General features: G+C 36.1%; 2 protein-coding genes across 2 annotated transcripts in view; one reads left to right on the top strand and one right to left on the bottom strand.

The window, feature by feature from the left end:
• The window catches only part of LOC108607674 (protein sickie), a 119,232-nt gene that overhangs the window by 70,164 nt on the left and 30,995 nt on the right, over positions 1-18,073 (bottom strand). The window contains 1 exon segment of the mRNA XM_033294079.1: positions 5,169-5,488. Within this exon segment, the coding sequence (XP_033149970.1) occupies positions 5,169-5,488 (320 nt within the window).
• Positions 523-2,898, top strand: LOC108607675 (xenotropic and polytropic retrovirus receptor 1 homolog). Its single transcript, XM_017998631.2, has 5 exons — positions 523-622; positions 685-1,285; positions 1,386-2,093; positions 2,145-2,311; positions 2,361-2,898. Exons 1-5 carry the CDS (start codon positions 554-556, stop codon positions 2,655-2,657), a joined length of 1,842 nt encoding a protein of 613 aa, XP_017854120.2. The 5' UTR covers positions 523-553; the 3' UTR covers positions 2,658-2,898.

Here is an 18,073-nt window from a genome sequence, read left to right as displayed (position 1 = left end):
CAAAAGCGAAAATGTCAGGCAAAAAAAATACGCATAAATAACAAAAGCTTGTCAAAAAAAAAGAATTTGCAACACAACGTGGGTGGCGGCGGCGGCTTTGGACAATGGGCTTTGAGTTATAAATTGAAGCTGGAGTGGAGTTATAGAGAGCTGATGGGTGTTTACCTTATCTCGTTGCGGTGGCTTTTCGGCTCAAATATTGGTTTGTGGCTAAGGGAACATGTTTGCAAATTTGTCAAGTCGTTAAGGTAATTTAACATTGACTGAACATTAAAGTGAAAGCCGAAAGCTGTGACAACTTAAGCAAAACAACTCGCAGTTTAAGGCTTGAATTTAAATTATATTATAAATGAAAATGGTTATGAAAATTGGGACATCAATCAATGGCTATAATTTATTTAAGAGCAGAAAAATTTTGTTCTTCATTTCGAAGCTGATTTTGAAGCATCAGCTAAACTCTTTTATTACTCAGTAGGCTACGCCTTTTTATTGATTAAAGCCTTTGCTTATTTATTGCTTATCCCAATTGAAGTTCTTGACTGCATTTTTCAAGATGAGATTTAGCAAAACACTTGAGTCTCAATTAACATTTGAGTGGCGTGAACAATATCTGAACTATGTTGTAAGTAAAGTCTGCTATATAATAGCTTAGCTCTTGGTCTACATTTGTTCAAATGCTAACAGGAACTTAAGAATATAATACTTGATGCTGTGCATCATGCGCCAAAGGACGAATCAATTACTCAATACTATCACAATTTCGAGTTGGAATTCTTTGCTGTATGCGAAAGGGAATTGGCGCGCGTTGAAAGATTCTATGCGCAGAAATTGGCTGAGGCGCGTCGCAAGTTCAGCGAGTTGGAGCTGCAACTGCGAGCGACGCAGCAGCGTAAGCTGCAGGCCTCAATTTTGCGGCAACTTGGCCTGGCCTGCAGTGAATTCTATCTGAGCATGATAATGCTGCAAAACTATCAGAGTCTGAATTACACTGCATTTCGCAAGATATTGAAGAAGTACGATAAGCAGCTAAAGGCTACTAAAGGTGGCTTATGGTTTGCTCAGCATGTGGTTGGTGCTTCGTTTGCCAACGATAAGGAGCTGCGTGGCATGATAGTTAAAATGGAACAGCTTTATACTCAATATCTAACCAATGGAGATCGAACCAAGGCTATGAACAAGTTGAGAGTGCCGCCTTTGGTGAGAAAGACGCCGTCGGGCACAATATTTACAGCTGGTTTGATAACGGGACTATTTATTGTAAGCAGCACTATGGTCATATTATCGTGTAAGTAGCATTAATCGATACTATCGATTGTCTTCTAATTGATCTAACTTCATTTATATTTAATATCGATAACTTTTATCTATCTCTGCTTACCTTACAGACGCCTTTCGCTACTCTCCAGATAGTCCAATAGTCTATTTCTTTCGCCTATTTCGAGCTACCGTCTTTTTGGTACTATTTCTATTTCTATTTGCATTGAGTTCTGAAATTTGGCAACGATCTGGCATTAATCATGTGCTCATCTTCGATATTGATCCACGCAATCATAGTCCGCCAGCTCTGTTTTTAGTAGTCGCCAGCACATTGGGCTTGATATGCTCCATGTGCATGTTGGGCTTTCTACATCATATGGAGTTTGCTATAAAGGAACCATATCATTTTCCATCTTTGGCCATAGTGGTGCCAATACTATTGTTGATCAATCCGTTGTGCATTATGAAGTTCAAGGCAAGAATGTTAATATTAAAAAAGTTTGGAAGAATTTTTGCCGCGCCATTTTTCCATGTAAACTTTTCAGACTTTTGGATTGCAGAGCAATTTATATCTCTTGTGCAAATCGGCGTGGATTTTTATCAGCTAGTACGCTTCTATATACTCTACTATAGAGATCATGATATAAGCTACACTTTTGAGCCAGATGTAGTGGTGACTGTAATACGTTGTTTGCCCCCTTGGTTCCGCATAGCTCAAAGTTTGCGCCGCTTTAGGGATACACGCTGGAGAACCCCGGACTATATGATAAATGCACTCAAGTATTTCAGCATGATAATTGTTGTAATATGCTCACATATGCAAATGGACTCTATGTGTAAGTCCATCTTCAAGCTGAGAAATTAAAATAATTTTGATACATTCACAGCTCAATATGAAAAGTTATTCGACAATGGCTGGACTTGGGCTTATGTAATCACCTTTTGTTTCTCAGCTACGTACTCCTTAGTTTGGGACTGTTACATGGACTTTGGTCTATTCAAAATATGGCGTGGCAAGAACATATTTCTGCGTGAGAATTTGGTCTATCCCAAGGTATGTTCTCTAAGCAGTTTGTGTTAATCTAAATGAAATTTCTTTGCAGACTACTTATTATGCCATAATTGTTTTTAATATATTAATACGCTATGTGTGGATGTTGGAGCTGAGCTTGATTTATTATAATGTGCTGCGCGCTTTTTACAGCAAGTCCATTTGCTTCATATTGGAGATCATAAGACGCTTTACTTGGAATTTACTGCGCTTAGAGAACGAACATTTGCATAATTGCGGCGAGTTTCGAGCAGTACGTGATATATTCCTAATGCCCGTGAATTTGCAGACAGATTATCACAGCGAGGATGAGGATGATACAAAAAAATCGAAAATTAAAAGGAAATAAATAGTGGTTTCGACTAATTGTCGTAGCACTTAAGGCTAAAAACTGAACAACAATGAAGATGCAGTGAAGCATGAAACCAAAAATCAGGAGGGAGCGAGTGCTGAAGCTATCGAGACTGCTTGTTGCATACAAATTGAATTTGAAATTAATTTCACATTTACGAAATTAAAACCACAAATGGAATTATAAATTCAGCACACACAAGTGGGGGGGAACGAACAGGACACAGGACTTTGCCTGCAGGACAACAAAAGTTAAGCCAGACAACAAGCCATTTTTTGCTAAAGGACTTGACAACTTGTCAATTGCGGTGGAGTAGCCACAATATCGAGTAAGCTAACTCCAAATGGGGGGGGGGTGTGGGTGCGTGGTCACGCATAAATGCATGCGTATTAGAGAGAGACTGAACACGTGTGCGATTTACAGCCAGGCCTTAACCCTCAGCTACGGATTTAACCCCCTGAAAGCCAAGGCACGTCTAAGCTTAGAGTCTGCACTGGAATTTCCGCCCCCTCTGACGATTATATAAACCTGCTACACACACACACACAAGCATCGAGTGTTATAGCTATTAAACGTATGTGGTGCGTATGTTATAAATACATTTTGGGCGGTGGCGCCACATATTGTTGCAATGTCTGGCGCATAATTTGCAGTTTAATAAATGTTAAACGCTATGTCTTCAGCTCAGTTCTCAGCCTCAGCCTCAGCTGTTGCGTTGAGCTCTTGGCAGTTTTTTAATTATATGCGTAACAGGTCCTTCCATTTCGAAAATCACTGCTTCAACTTGTGAATTGCTTTTGCCGCGTATAAATCTACACCAGCTGCTGTCGTTAAAATGCTTTTGAATTTTGCATGCCCCCCAAACTGGGAACTGCGAACTGGGAACTGGGAAAAGTTCGCTAATGTTACGCGCAATTTTGGGGGTTGCTTGGACTGTAGTCTAGGTCGACAGACCGCAGACATTATAAACAACATTTTGCATGTTTGTTCGTTTGCCGGTCCCTTAGTGAAAGTTTTATGTTGTTGCAACTTTAAATGAACTTGCCACACACACACAGCCAACAGTTCGGCTCGTTGTTGTCAACGTCTGTTGCCTACCACAAAACTAGGCGCAAGGACGGTCATAAAAATCCATTGTAATTTATATGTCTGCTAGTCGGCAGCCCAAAAAAAAAAAACAAAATACGCAAACATTTCCGTATCGCATTTAAATTTCATAGTCAGTGAAAGTCATCAACACATTTTGCTGGGGCTAAGGGGGCAGTTAAACGTCGCCTGCTGACAAAAAGTGCAAGAGAGGGTGAGGGGGCGGGGAGAGTGCGTGCGGGGAGAGTGCGTGCGGGGCAGCTGGCGCAACACAAAAGCTTCCGTTTCCTGTCTGCGTCGCTGGGATTTCCCCGAGGGTTGCAAACCTCCCCGTTTTGGTGGCGCTGCTTTCGTGCAAATAAAGTTTTCTAATTTTAGCATCTTCATGTTTTGAATTTTTCAGCTTCGCCTTTTCAAGAGCAAACACACTTCTTCTTAAGCAGACCTCAAAGCGTACAGATTTCTGGCCAATTGTGTTTGCATAGCCCCAACGTCGACTTGATTTCGTTTTTTCGCTCTCTCACATTTTTTACGACTCGACTGCGAAACAGATGTTTGCTGGGGGAGTGAGCCCTTGGCTGGGTATGGGGACGAGTCCCCAAGCTTACCGCCTGTAATTTCCGGCAAACAAACCAATAAATCATATTAAACTTGCTAGGAATTCATAGAACATGCTAGCAAAGTAGTGAAAAAATGACTGCGCACCGGATGTCTTATGACGATATCAACGGTATCACGGAAATCGCAAACATCGACTCTGGATAGGAGTTTAAGCGTTAGGGGCATGAGTTTAACCTAACAGCTAACGCTTAAGATTGAATTGAATTGTAATGCAGACAATGTGGACTTTGTCTCAAAGCCAAAATATATTAAAAACTATTGTAGTAGAAAAATTACTGGGAAAAAGATCGAGCTGAGCTCTATGAATAAGTAAGCTAACGAATAAAAGACTTGTGTATAAAAAGACCTAAATGATTTATATATATAAATTTAAATATATTTTTAATATAATTGTATCTCTGTTGCTTCCACACTATTTATTTATTATATTCTTTGGAACTGTTCACATATTCAAAATGTATTCGAACGCTCTCTAGAGCTTGCTTAGAGATTCAAAATGTTTGCAAGCGCCCTCTAGCATTAGCTAGATGCAATACATATTTACGTTTTAGCTCACTGGTTCCAGTCTCAGCTAAATGTACTAAGCTTAGCCGAGTCACAACTCAGGTCTTAGTCTGTAACACAAGTGCCGGCATGTTTTACTACATTGCCGTAGATGGCGCTTTGCGCACATTTATGTAGCAAGTATGACTGACAAAAGCTGACAGGCTTATTTTTGTTTACAACTGTCATTTGAATGCAAATAAATTAAAGTTTTACAGCTAAGATGTTTATAAATATATAATGTTTAATGCAACTCACCGATTCACCATCTCATTGCCGTTCTCTAGACTTTGCGCCAATTGCTGTGGCGTTTGTTGTTGCTGCTGTTGCTGCTGCTGCTGCTGCTGTTGTTGTTGCTGCTGCTCCTGTTGCTGTTTCTCTTGGAAATTGCTTGCTGTTGATGATCGCAAATCAATGGATTTAGTTTGCTTCGCTTGCTGTTTATAGCGACTTAGCGAAAAGAACAAGGCAAGCACAGCCTTCAAGCGTCCAGCGCAAATGTCATTGGTGGTTATATTGTCCAGGCCACCAACCGACTGACTCCTGAGCACATTCAGGCACGCGTTGACGTTGTCGTACTGCAAGTGACCAAATCAGAATGAAACGTATTAAATTTAGAATAAACGTTGCATGCTCAGCTTCCCATAGAATAAGCTGATGACTCAGCATTCTGAAAGCCAACATAAGCTGTCTAATATAAATGTAAATGCAAATCCCAGATAAACTTTAATCTTGCCATTAGCTGCATTGAGTCGTGATTTTGACAAGTCCAAATGAGCTCCAAAAAATCTTTAGCTACGATTTGAGTAACAAATGGCTTTTTTATAGTTCATTTGCCTGAACGTTTTTAACTGCTTCACGCACAAATACTAAACGCCACGACCCCCCAAACAAAAACAAAAGAACATCCAAGGCCAGAGAGTAAAAAAGAAGTGACATTAAGATAAAGTGCTCAGGCATCAAATGCTGGAAGAAAAAAAAACTGGCGCAGCTCGTGTGTCAACCAAAAATATATAATGGCCCAAACCGATGATGGCAAGAACAAGAATTAAAGCTGCTGGCTTGGAATAGAAAGCGACAGCAGCTTGTAAAGAGGTTCTAATTTATATGAATTTAAATGTAGTTCATGACTTTTCACATAAATATAACTTAGAATGGGGCTTAAAACTGAGATTGTGATAGTTTCTAGGTTACTAGAGACAGCTTTTAGTTAGTTACTAAATATTAGTTACAAAATATTATGTTGCTCTTAATTTTTAATTTTAAAAAAAATTGTCTGATAAGATAAATAAAAGAATATTATTAAGAATGAGTTTTAAAACTGTGATTGTCACAGTATTTGTGAAAATATAGATAGTCAGTTATCCTTGAAGTATTTTTTAATGACTTGCCAGAATTACTTAAATCCTATAAACGCAATGAAGTGTTGTTTTGTTAATTAAATATAATTTACTAGCAATTAATATGTGAAAAACGATAATGGCTATGTGACAATCATAACTGTATAACCGACTAGCTAACTTATATAACAGCCTGAGTACGCCTCATTTTATAAATGAATTTCACAATTTTAGAGCCGATTTACATAAATCAACTAGATAGACTTAAAGACCAAAATGCTTAAGACTTTATTTTGTGATAAAAAAATGATTCTGCATTTAAAGCTTTTGCTTGAGATATAAAACTCATAGAGCGTTTGGATAATAGGCAATGTATTTTTATAAAAATAATTTCAACGGATAGGAAATTGGGCAAGCTTGACTTTTCATTGAATCCTCGCAGGAAACAAATTTCACAACAATAACTACGTCAGTTCCTTGGTTGCTTTAGTTAGACTTCCCACCCACTGACCAACCCACATGCTCTTATGCACAATTACCATGACACATGCACATGGAAAAAATCTATAAAAAATTGTCCACACGCTGCTCAAGAGTGCACAAATTTGTCTTTTGTTTTTTCTATTTCTGTTTTATCATACAACATTTTGTTTCGTACATTTCGTCGCTGTCGTCATAGCAGTTGTTACAATATATAAAAAATCCAAACGATAAAGTCAAAAAATCAAACTGACAACTGACATGACAGCAGAGACAAATGACAAATGTCTGTCATGACTGTGTGCACTCAATTTGCCGCAGACTCTGACTCTGACTCTCTGTCCTAGGCTAGAGACTGGGGGGCAAACGTCTAACGAGTTAAGGCTACACTTTAAAAACTAACAACTATAGTAACTGTTAACTTATATGGCGGCGGTGCTGGCCAAGTTTGTAATAAGTTAAAACGGAAACGAAAACTGTCGACATTTGAGTAAACTTTTCGCAAGCTCAAAGTCATTGAGCAAACAATTGAAAAACTTGCAAGTCTAAGTTCAAGTTCAATGCTAAAAGGGTATAAAACGAGAGAGGAAGACAGAGTGAGAGAAAGAGAGAGAGAGTTAGGCAGAGCTATCTCTGTAGATAGAGCTGTATATTGAACTATGCTCGACTGTCAACGTTTATTTTTGGCAAATGAGCGCTTCGCATTCGCAGACGCTCAATTTGCTGCCTTATAAATTGAGGCAATAAATTTAAATTAATTTCTGTGGCGCGCGCGTTGCCAGTTGCCAGTTGCTAGTCGCGTTGTCTTTGCCACACAAATGAGGTCAAAAAAATCGACTTGGAAAGGCAAATGTGCCTGCCAGCCAGTCAGCCAGCCAGCCAAGCTAACAACAGTCACTTGGCTTTGGCTTTGGCTTTGACTAAATGCCGTTGCTGCCTCGGCTGCCCCTGCTGCATATTGCATTTGCTTCTCTTTTCGGTGGTTGCAAGCACATTCGAGTGCCTGCCACAGGCCTTATCAGTTGAGTTTGATAAAGCGTCTAAGCAATGTTTGCCTTAAAGACGCTCATCAATCAGCCTTAATAAAGCTGTCGCGCTTGCTTGTCTTTTGTCTAGCTGCAGTTCTAGTTGATTTCAATTAAACGTGAACTAAAAGTTAGCTTGAAGTTGAAAGATTAATTAATTAATTAGATAAGAGTTGGCTTCAATTGAAGTGAAGATAAAGAGTGTTGAGACAAATTAGGAATAAATTTCAATATTTTGTTGCCTATTACGTTAAATTATTAAATTCATTTTGTAGAATTTTTTGATAAACTAATTTTAGTTTTCTTTTATTGCTAAAACTCTTATTAAGTAGAATATTCTTTCTATTGAAGTTCCCTTGTTTTTTTTGCCTATGCAAATTAAAGTGTAGGAAAGAAATATTAAAGCAAATTATTTACACCTTAAAATAAATATTTTCAATTTGTTCTTGTGTTTGCCAATAACAAAAAATTACTACATTAAATGTAATAATAATTAATTTTTTGCTTAAATTAATTGTGCTATATTTTATTAGTTAAAGTTAAAAACACTTTATTGCATATTCTTTATTAATTTTGCTGTGTCTGCTGTGTTCAAATTCGCTTGTTGCTTCTGCTTGTACCGAAATTAAATTTCATTTTTATTTTCAATTCAATTAAAGTTAATTATAAAAATATTTAAGCAATTAATTTGCTTGCATATTTATTTTGTCTATAATACAAAAATTAAAATTGATTTTTTAGCATTTTTTTGGTTGACCAATTGTTCTTTCTTGTATTATTATCTTATTATTATTGTTGTATTTGTTGTATCTACTGAAATTCTCTTGTTTATGCTTGTTACCAAACTTCAATTTGATTGATTTAGCTTCGATTGACCAACTCATTTGCTGCTTGCTCTAACTGCTGCACTAACTACACCTAATTTAGTTCATTGTGGTTATCTAAATGTTCATTATGGCCCAGCTAATCATGGCTAGTGGTAACTAAGCACACACACACACACACACATATATATATATCGATGCATACGCATTCGATCAATCAGCTTTGGTTGCGTTGACAGCTGCAAGTGTCAAACACAGAGAGAGAGCTTCATCCGCTTTGCTAGCCCAGACCAAAGACGCTTCAGCATACAGTAGCGAGCATTTCGTAATCATTCAAAGAGTTTACTCTGGCCCAGTGTGGCGGGCTAGGAGGCAAGACGCCAAGTGCATTGAAATCTCCGCTTGCGTAATGCACAAAAGTCAAACAGGCCACACACACACATGGACATACACACACACACACATACTGAGGCATACAATTACAATAGTTCGCGAACTGGCATTGCCACATAAATATATACAAAAGAGTTGGTTGTGGGAGTGCGAAGGAGAGGGGCAGAGACTTTTGTATGCCATGCTGTGGTAAGTTACCATTTGCTCAGCACTTGTGGCAACTTCGCTTGCAGCTGCTGCAAGTTTAAACGCAACCGCAACATCGTACAGCGATATCAAACCGAAAAGATGCAGCAGCAGTCAACAAATATGTATTTGCTGCCGATAAACTATCTGCAAAGCCATTCTGATGCCCCCAGCAAGATGCTCCGAATACAATATAAATATATAGAATACGTGTGTGCATTCAAATAAAAAAGAATTCAGATTAAAGTAGTCAATTACAATACGCTGGGCGATCTTTTTGTCAATCTACACAGTGGAATGTGAGTGGCAAGCTTAACAAAATAATAAAATAAAATTTAAAACACAAACGAAAGATGTACATTAATTTTTATATTATTAGCAAGTTTATATTTGATTTTTAACTATATAAAATAACTGAAATAATTGAAGAGCAAAAATTTAATTTATTTGACTCATGGCGCAAGGCAAACTTAAAGTGGGAGAATAATGAAATACCGAAATTGAAACTTATTTAATAAATTCTATAAAATATATTTTGCAATATGAACAATTTATGAAAATCAACTACACTTCATTAAATAGTCAATAGTAATATGCAATATATTTTGTTTATCAATACAGCGACAAGTGGGCAAGAGTATTTCATATTATAAATTGAAATATTGATTTTAAAGCAAATAAATAATTGTATAAAATTCAACGCAATTTATTTTCATCATGAATTCATCAAATTATATTTTTGCCAACAATAATTGTTTTTTGTTTACACACCACTGTGCACACTGTGCAGTGAGTTCTGTAGAAAAAGCTCATTGCCCAAGTCGTAGTTAATTCCCACGCTCGCGTTTGCAGCTCCCGTTCCCTCTCGCCCTTTTATGCCTTCGAATTGAAATGAAGACAACAAACGGCAAGTGGCAGCGTTTGTTGTGCCAGGACACAACATCATTAAAGAGTGGCCAGGATACAAAAACAACGTCGACGTCAATGCTGGCAGCGCTGCTTTTTATTGACATTCTTGAGGCCAAGAGCGTTGTCGTTGTCGTTGAACGATTTTTCGATTTTCTATCATTGTGTTTGTGTGCCAAGCGTACTGAATTTCACTTCAAGCGACTGCATTGTTGGTGGTCAGTCACACACACACACACATGTATATGTATATGTACATCAAGCTGTGCTGTTTGGTTCAGTGCGCTGCGAATTTATCGCAAAATGCAAGCGCACGCTTTACGGCTTTTGTGCTGCTCCTACGGCGTAGGATTAAGTGCGGTCAAACAAAGACGCTGCCCGCACACACACACCCATGCACACTCTCTCTGGAGCAGTGCAAAGCTTTTGTTAATGGTGCTAAAGAGTTGACCGTGCGATTTAATGCGACATTTTATTTTTACAGACATATTTATATAAAATTCATTTCATTTGATTTATATGCACTTTATAATACACACATAAATCAACGTAGGGCGTCACTCTATACACGCGTATATATTTAATTGTCTGTGTGTGTGTGTGTGTGAGTTCGCAGTGTCTGTGCCAAGCCTCTTTTTAATTAACCGTCGCGCAGGCACAAAAAAAAATAATTAAAATATTTTTTAATGATAAATATGCTCAGTTTGCCAGGTGTTCTGTCTGTGCATATATTTAAATAAGTAGTAAAGGTCTTTGAATATTTATAATACAGACAGAAATTACGCAGCCCTGGTATGCCAAGGATGTAGGGAAAAAAGTGTAAAACTTAAAATACAATCTAACTACTGGAAGTAATGGAGTACTCAAAGTTTCTTTCAAAAATAGAACAGCCTTGTAACGGGCTTAAATTGTCTTTGTATGAACTCATCAAATAAATATATAATATATTAATTAATTGTCGTTTTAAGAGTGTAAATTTAGTTAAAAAAGTCTTTGATTATTAATCCAAATAAAAATAAAAACAATTCCATAATTGTCCCTTCAAATATTTAGTCAAAAATGATTTGACAAACTAATTTAATGTTGTCGAACTTTTATTTTTAACTATCTACTAACTAGAGATATGCGTGAAAATGTGTTATAAAATTTTTAGATTCAAATAATTGAAATATTGCATTAGCTCAGCCTTACATAAATTTATTAAACTAAATAATAAAACACAAAATAATACAAATAAAATTATTTTAATAATTCAAATTTTTTTTTTAAATTGAGTTTATCAACTATGCCTTGCATCCCTGCATCAATATTTATAAATAAAAAAATAATTCCTAAATTTGAAAATATTACTGTACCTCTTAAAATAAAACTTTAATAGTTTACGTCTTTTATATTCAACTATTTGATTACCAAGAATCTATTTTATGGCTAAAAACTTTCTCTGCTGTGGCATTGCTCTTTAACTTTTCACATTGCACGCTTCGCATATTGTCAGTCTAATTGAATGCAATCGAGTGTTGAATTCTCCATCGAATTAGCAACTAATTAAAAGCTTCAAAAGCCACAGACACAATCAATCCCACACTCATCTATCAACCCATACATGCATACATAGCAAGGTTGGAGCATCAGCAGATGCTGTTGGTCGTTGGTCTTATTGCTCCATTGGCACTTGACATGCCATTTTGGAAAATCAATAACCAAAATCCACAAATTCTTCAAATCACTCAAAATGAGAAAATTCCAGGGCGATAATCAGTGGGCGAGTGCAGCAGACTGAAGACAACAGTGCAACAGACAGACAGACGGACATACACACAAAGGGGATGACAACGAAATGGCAAAACAATTTCAATAATTTCAAGTGTCCTTCGTGGCAGTCCAAGCAGCAGTCGCAGGAGCTGCAGCCGGCGCTAGACAATTGTCGTCAAGTCACGATATAGTTGAGTCCGAAATGCGATAAGAAATTGAAAAAGCAATTGCCAAAGTCGATTGCTGCCCAAAACCCAAAGTTCCGTTACAAGCAACAGCTCAGAGGCAATCATTAGTTTGGTGAAGCTCTCAAGGATGCGTGCGGCTTGAGGGCGGTGGCCAGAGCCTGTAAATTCAATTTACGAATGGTTGCAAGTGCAACACGCGCGTTGCACGTCAACTTTTCTACACTTCGCTTACACTGCTCTCTTTCATTTTTTATTTAGGAGAGCGAGAGAGAGAGTTTTAAAGTCGTTGAAGCCAAGACGATTTGCGATTTGATTGAAGTGAGGAAATGTAATTGAAATTGCTGGACATGCAACTTCTGTAAATGTGTGTGTGTGGCATGTGGCAAGCTCAACAGAGTGGTAAATGGCATTAAATGTGGGCGTCAGTTACAGTTAAACATATTTGTAAAATGAAATTGTCACAGTTTAGAGCAAATAAGATTACAGTTGAAAGTAAAAAAAGGTTGATTGAATTATAGATTCAGTTAAGACGTAACTTAATCAAAATTAAGCGCAAGAAAATTTAAAAGTAAAAATAAATATTTTCTATATTCTATATTCTATCTATATATATATTCAATTTAATTTTAAATACTTTTAGTTAAATATAATAAAATAATATAAAATATTGCGAAAAATAATTATAAAAACATGTATTTTGTGTGAATTATTCATTTATTTACTCTCTCTATTCTATGCTAAGAATCGTACTTTCCTTTTTTATATAATCAGATCTTCTAATAAATATTTAAACTGTTAAAAAATATAAATAAATTATAAGCTTTATCTTATAATAAACAATTTTATATAATTATTTCCTAAAATTTCGCTAATAAATGTATATAAAATTATATTGCTTCAATTATTCATTTATGCTGAAAGCTTCACATTTCTCTCATTATTTTAAAATACTCTTGTCTTATTCAATATATAATTTCAAGTCTTGAAATCATTAAGCTTGCAATATAAAGTTTCCTTATAAGAAATTTTTGTGCATTGTCTGGCACATATACAGCTTCCTTAGCATTGATTAACACAATCATTTCCCACTCCAGCTACAGCTACAGCTCCCCCCCCTGGGTCTTCATTTGCTACTTGAGCAGTGTGTTGAAATATTTAGTATGAATTCAGCGTGCTTCTTGCAATTGTGCACAAAAAGTTTTGCTAAGGCTTCCCTCCGACCACGCCCCCGCTCTACGCCCGCGTGCATTGTGTGCATGTTGCCAAAGCAACGATTCATTGGCTATAAGTGCGTGTGCTGCGGCGCATTAAATTGATTGCTATAAAATTTTATTGAACAGCTCGCCGCGCGCACAAGGCCCACGCACAACTAATACAAAAGTTGAGTTCGAGTCGCGTCTAAAAGGTATTTGGAGCAACTGTAGCAAAATGAAAAGGACTTATAAATATAAATAGTCGCAATGAAAAGCGCTAGAGCAAAATATTGATAAGACGCTTTGGCCAATTGGCGGAGCTGCTTGCGAGTCGTCTTATTATTAAAAGCAAGCAAGAAATAAATGAAAGTATAATGACTTAGACAAGCACACTCTAGAGATGGCTATCAATGGCACAGGAAATGCCAAGGAAATAAAAGTAGCTAAGAAGTTTGCTCTGCCTCTCTCTCTCTTGCTTTCTTGCTCGCTCGCACGCACTTGCAGGCAATTTAAATATGTAGGTATTATTATTATTATTTACCGGCAAGCGGAATAATAAAAAATATATATATGTATATATAAATACCAAATATGTGCATAGCGCAGCGCAAAGCCATTCAACGTGCAACGTGAGCTTGTTGCAAGCAAATTGAACGCGCACCACGCACCAGGTAAGCTGCTGCCCCAGACAACCGCCCACTGCCACACCCACCAACTAGCCTAGCGCCCACCTGCTCAGATTAGCTTAGCAGATACGACAAGGTGCCGCCGCCACTGCCGCTGCCGCCTTCCTGCCTTTGTTGTCGTCGTCGTCGTCGTTGCTGTTTGCCTCTTCAGCGGCTGCAATTGCCTCTGCTGCTGCCGCTGCTGCTGCTGCTGAAGAAAGTGGCAAGGCAAAGAGCATGCCAACAAACAAGCCAGGCTAAGATACACTGAGCCAAAAATATTACTAAGCGATATAAAGACTGTAGTCTTATTGAAGTTTGACAGTTTTTCAATAATTATTGAATAATAATTCAGAAAATATAACAAAATTAAAAAAATGCACAAAATATAACAAAATTAAAAAAATGAATCATATTATATGTTTTGTTATTAAAAATTATTTCTAGCGTGGTTACCAAAATTTACTGCTATTTCTAAATTGAAATCAATGTTTTCTATAAAAAGTTCGACAGTTATTTACTAACTTTTTTCAAAGTCTAAGAAAAATATTTAAAAAATATAACAAAATTAAATAAATGAATAATATACTATATTTTGTTAATAAAAATTATTGAAAGCGTATAGCGCTACTTTGAAATTGTAATCACTGTTTTATGCAGTTCTTAAACAATTATTAGCATTCAAAAATTATTTATAAAATTTTGCAATATTAAAGAGACATATACATATTTTATTTTTAATAACTAACTATGTGTAAAATAATTTAATAAAGTGTTGCTAGCTTTTTAAAGTGTAACTTGTTTTACTTGAAAAAATATATATAATATTTTTTATTAATACAAAATGCTTTAGAGCCGCATTTCTCAGAATTTAGCGCTAGCTCTAAACTGTAATCACTATCAAATTGCCGCTGCTACTGCTTAAGCTTAACGAAGCTCATCAAAGCGGCGCAATCAACATAAAGCTGTAAGCTAATTTGCCATATTTTTAGCAGTGTACTTGAGTCTATGCGTTGCATTTGCCAATGGCACACAATTGGGTCGCAGTAGGTGACGCGGGTTTCTAGTTCGTTGTTGTTGCTGCTCTGGCTGTTGCCTTAGTTACGCCTTAAGTTATGCAGCGCGATTTATGCCCACTTTAGCGCTGCCCCTTCCCCTTCCCCTTGCACTCACCCACGCTAGTGCCCTAAAGCTGTTTTCATTTTTATCCCGATGCGAGTGTTTAGATTAGAAGAAATTGCATGTTGCATCAAAATATTTGCGCGCAAGGGACTAAGCCGAGAGCTGCAGAGAAAGCGACTAAAGCACAATTGAAACTGACAGCAATTGGCACATAAACTGCTCGACAATATGCGAATGCGACGTTGCCAAACTTCAGCTGCACAATTAGCTGCAGCCAAAATACAGCTACGAAATACAAATTAATTAAAAACACAACACGCGCATTCGCTTGATTTGCTGCACACACAGGGCGCACTGGCTGTTAAAATATTTGCTCAGGTCGCCAATATAATTTTTAGCTTACTAATTGCCTATTGTAATCGGCTGACTGCATAAATACATGCACAACATTTTAAATAATTACAGACTGTAACTCACTGACGCTCACCTAATAATACTCTAATTAATTTTCCAAATGTTGCAAATTTAATTTGCGCTTAAAGTTTAACGCAAATATTTGTTTTTGAATATCATAATAAATTTGTTTCACTCAGTATTATTTTCTATTTATGCCATAGCCCAAGGGGGTTGTATAATTTAGCGAGAACTCACCTGCAATGAAAGAGAGAAACAGCAGGTATGAGAAATTGTTATTGATAACAATACATTTGTGTATAATAAATATGTTTAAGCATGAGTAACTCTAGTTGGATATTTAAAGCTATGAGTCTTGGTATAAAAAAAAATAAAATAAACAATGTCTGCATAGCTTACATTTAAATAAATAAAATTTCCATTCAATAACATATCGACTTGGTATACAAAAAATATTTAAATGCAGCTGATATTTTATATTTATATATTTTTATTTTCAGCATTTTTTCTGTGCTTTTTTGTTTGTGTTTCAGCCAACACTGACTGCAATTAGTGTACAACATTAGCTCTGCAACTTTTAATGCAAAATAATTGCAGCAAAATTTCCAAATAATATTGTCAGAATTTTAAGCAGACAACAGATGAAATGAAAAATGATAAGCTTCAAACAGCATAGTCAATATTGATGACTATGCTGGGCCATGACCACAGCAGAGGATATTTAAGTAGAACAAGCCGCACAAAAATATTTTACACATTACTCATTTGTTTCTAAGCTGCCTTTAAATTTATTTGCTGCAATTGTTCAGCAGCAATACAAATTGCATAAAATCTATAACGACTGCCAATGCATTTTTCAATTATTTTGTTTCATTTTATTTATATATTTGCGCTTTTTCTCTTGTGCAGTTTATCCCTGTTGCATTGCAGTTCCGCCGGCTATACAGACTCATAAGTTTACATTCGATATCTTGTTTTCTTTTTTACTTTTTTGCTGCTGCCATTTTTTTGGCGTAACACGAAATTGATATTTTATGGCTGTGGCTCATCTGCAGCCAGCAGCGCACATTGTTAGCAACGATAGAGTGCTGGGGAGGGAGGGAGGGGCATTGCGAAGCGTTGGAGCGTACTTTGGCTGTAAGCATACGCTTTTCATAGTTTATGGCGTGTGTATCTGTATCTGTTAGATACGCCGTTTTTTGTGCAGGCCATTTTTTTCTGTTTGTCTCGCTGTCTTTGAGATTCGCCGGCGATTTTGCGCTGTTATTTATGCTTTGGGCATTGTTTAAAAAATCTAACGCACACACACAATTACATAAAAAATAACAAAAGTTGCACACATCGCATTTGTTGATGCATTCTCTTGGATTTACAACAAACTCATAAATGGCTTTGTTCTAAAAATGCTGCTGCTCCATATTTTTTTTAAATTAACATACAGTTTGTGCCAAAAAAATACACACAAAGTAAATACGTAGCACTATTCTATTAGTTTTGCTTTCACTTGTTTGCTTTTATGAATTGTAAATTGGTTTGCAAATGCAGCACGGACAATGCAATATTTGAATATTCAATTTTTATTTAATTGAAAACGAGATCAAATGTGATTTTCAAACGCTCCAAAAAAAAGGCAATCAAAGTTGTAGTTGCAGTGAAAAAAGTAAATAAAATAAAAATAATAATAATGCAAGCAATCAAAGTGGAATACAAAAATATTGTAAAGCTTTTGATAACAAAAAAAATTAAACTAAATCATAGAATATTCATTCAAGCGAGATTCTTATATAAAAAATATTTAAAAGCAATGAAAGTTGTGCAAAAAAATATTGATCATTCAATAGAGCAATGAAAGTTTGTATATTGAGAAGCTCTCGAAAAATTAAAACACCTATTTAAGGACACTACCAATAGAATTTTTAAATTAAAAGAAAATTATTGCAGGTCTAGGATATTATACTGACAAATATGTAAGCAAATAAACATAAATAAATGGAAACATATATGTATAAGTAAACAAGCTAAATTGTAAATATGTTTAAACGTAAATATGTTTAAATGTATATATGTAAATATGTAAATGTAGAATAAGTCACTCAACACTAGTTAAAAAAAAAAAAATAATTGTAAGCAAAAGATCCTCACATTCCTAGCCGAAAGCCCCAGTAGCTAAGGCTGCCTCCCCTGAAGCTTAAATTTTAACTTTAAGCCTGCAGTTATATAAATAAATAAATAAATAATACCACTACATAAATAAATGATTGAATAAAAAATTATAGATTAATCAATCAAGAGAGCAACAATTAACTGCTGCCTATATGGAAATCTATTCACAACTTGCTGCCTCAACAAAGCGAGTTCGGCTCTTTAACAAATAGAGTCGTAAACAGTATCAAATTTAAGCACATAAATCTAAATCTTGTCGAAAGAGTAGTTCTTTGTAATTCTGCCTAAGAGCACACAGTAGTGCGTTTAGCTTTTTACCTGCTCGACAGGTCTTTGTACTCTAAAATTGGTTATAATGAAAAGCCAAATACACGTGCCGCTCTGTCAGGCTCTCTGGCAAGATAATCAAATGAAGCTCAGACTTTGTGCGCACTGTACTTAAAATGTACTAAAGCAGCAAATATATTTATGATGCTCATAAATAAAATGGCAAGACAGAACAGAGACACACC

This window comes from Drosophila busckii, chromosome 2L, assembly GCF_011750605.1.
Source record: "Drosophila busckii strain San Diego stock center, stock number 13000-0081.31 chromosome 2L, ASM1175060v1, whole genome shotgun sequence".
NCBI lineage: Eukaryota > Metazoa > Arthropoda > Insecta > Diptera > Drosophilidae > Drosophila > Drosophila busckii.
Note: the sequence above shows the minus strand (reverse complement) of the source record. Positions and strands in the feature narration are given on the sequence as shown.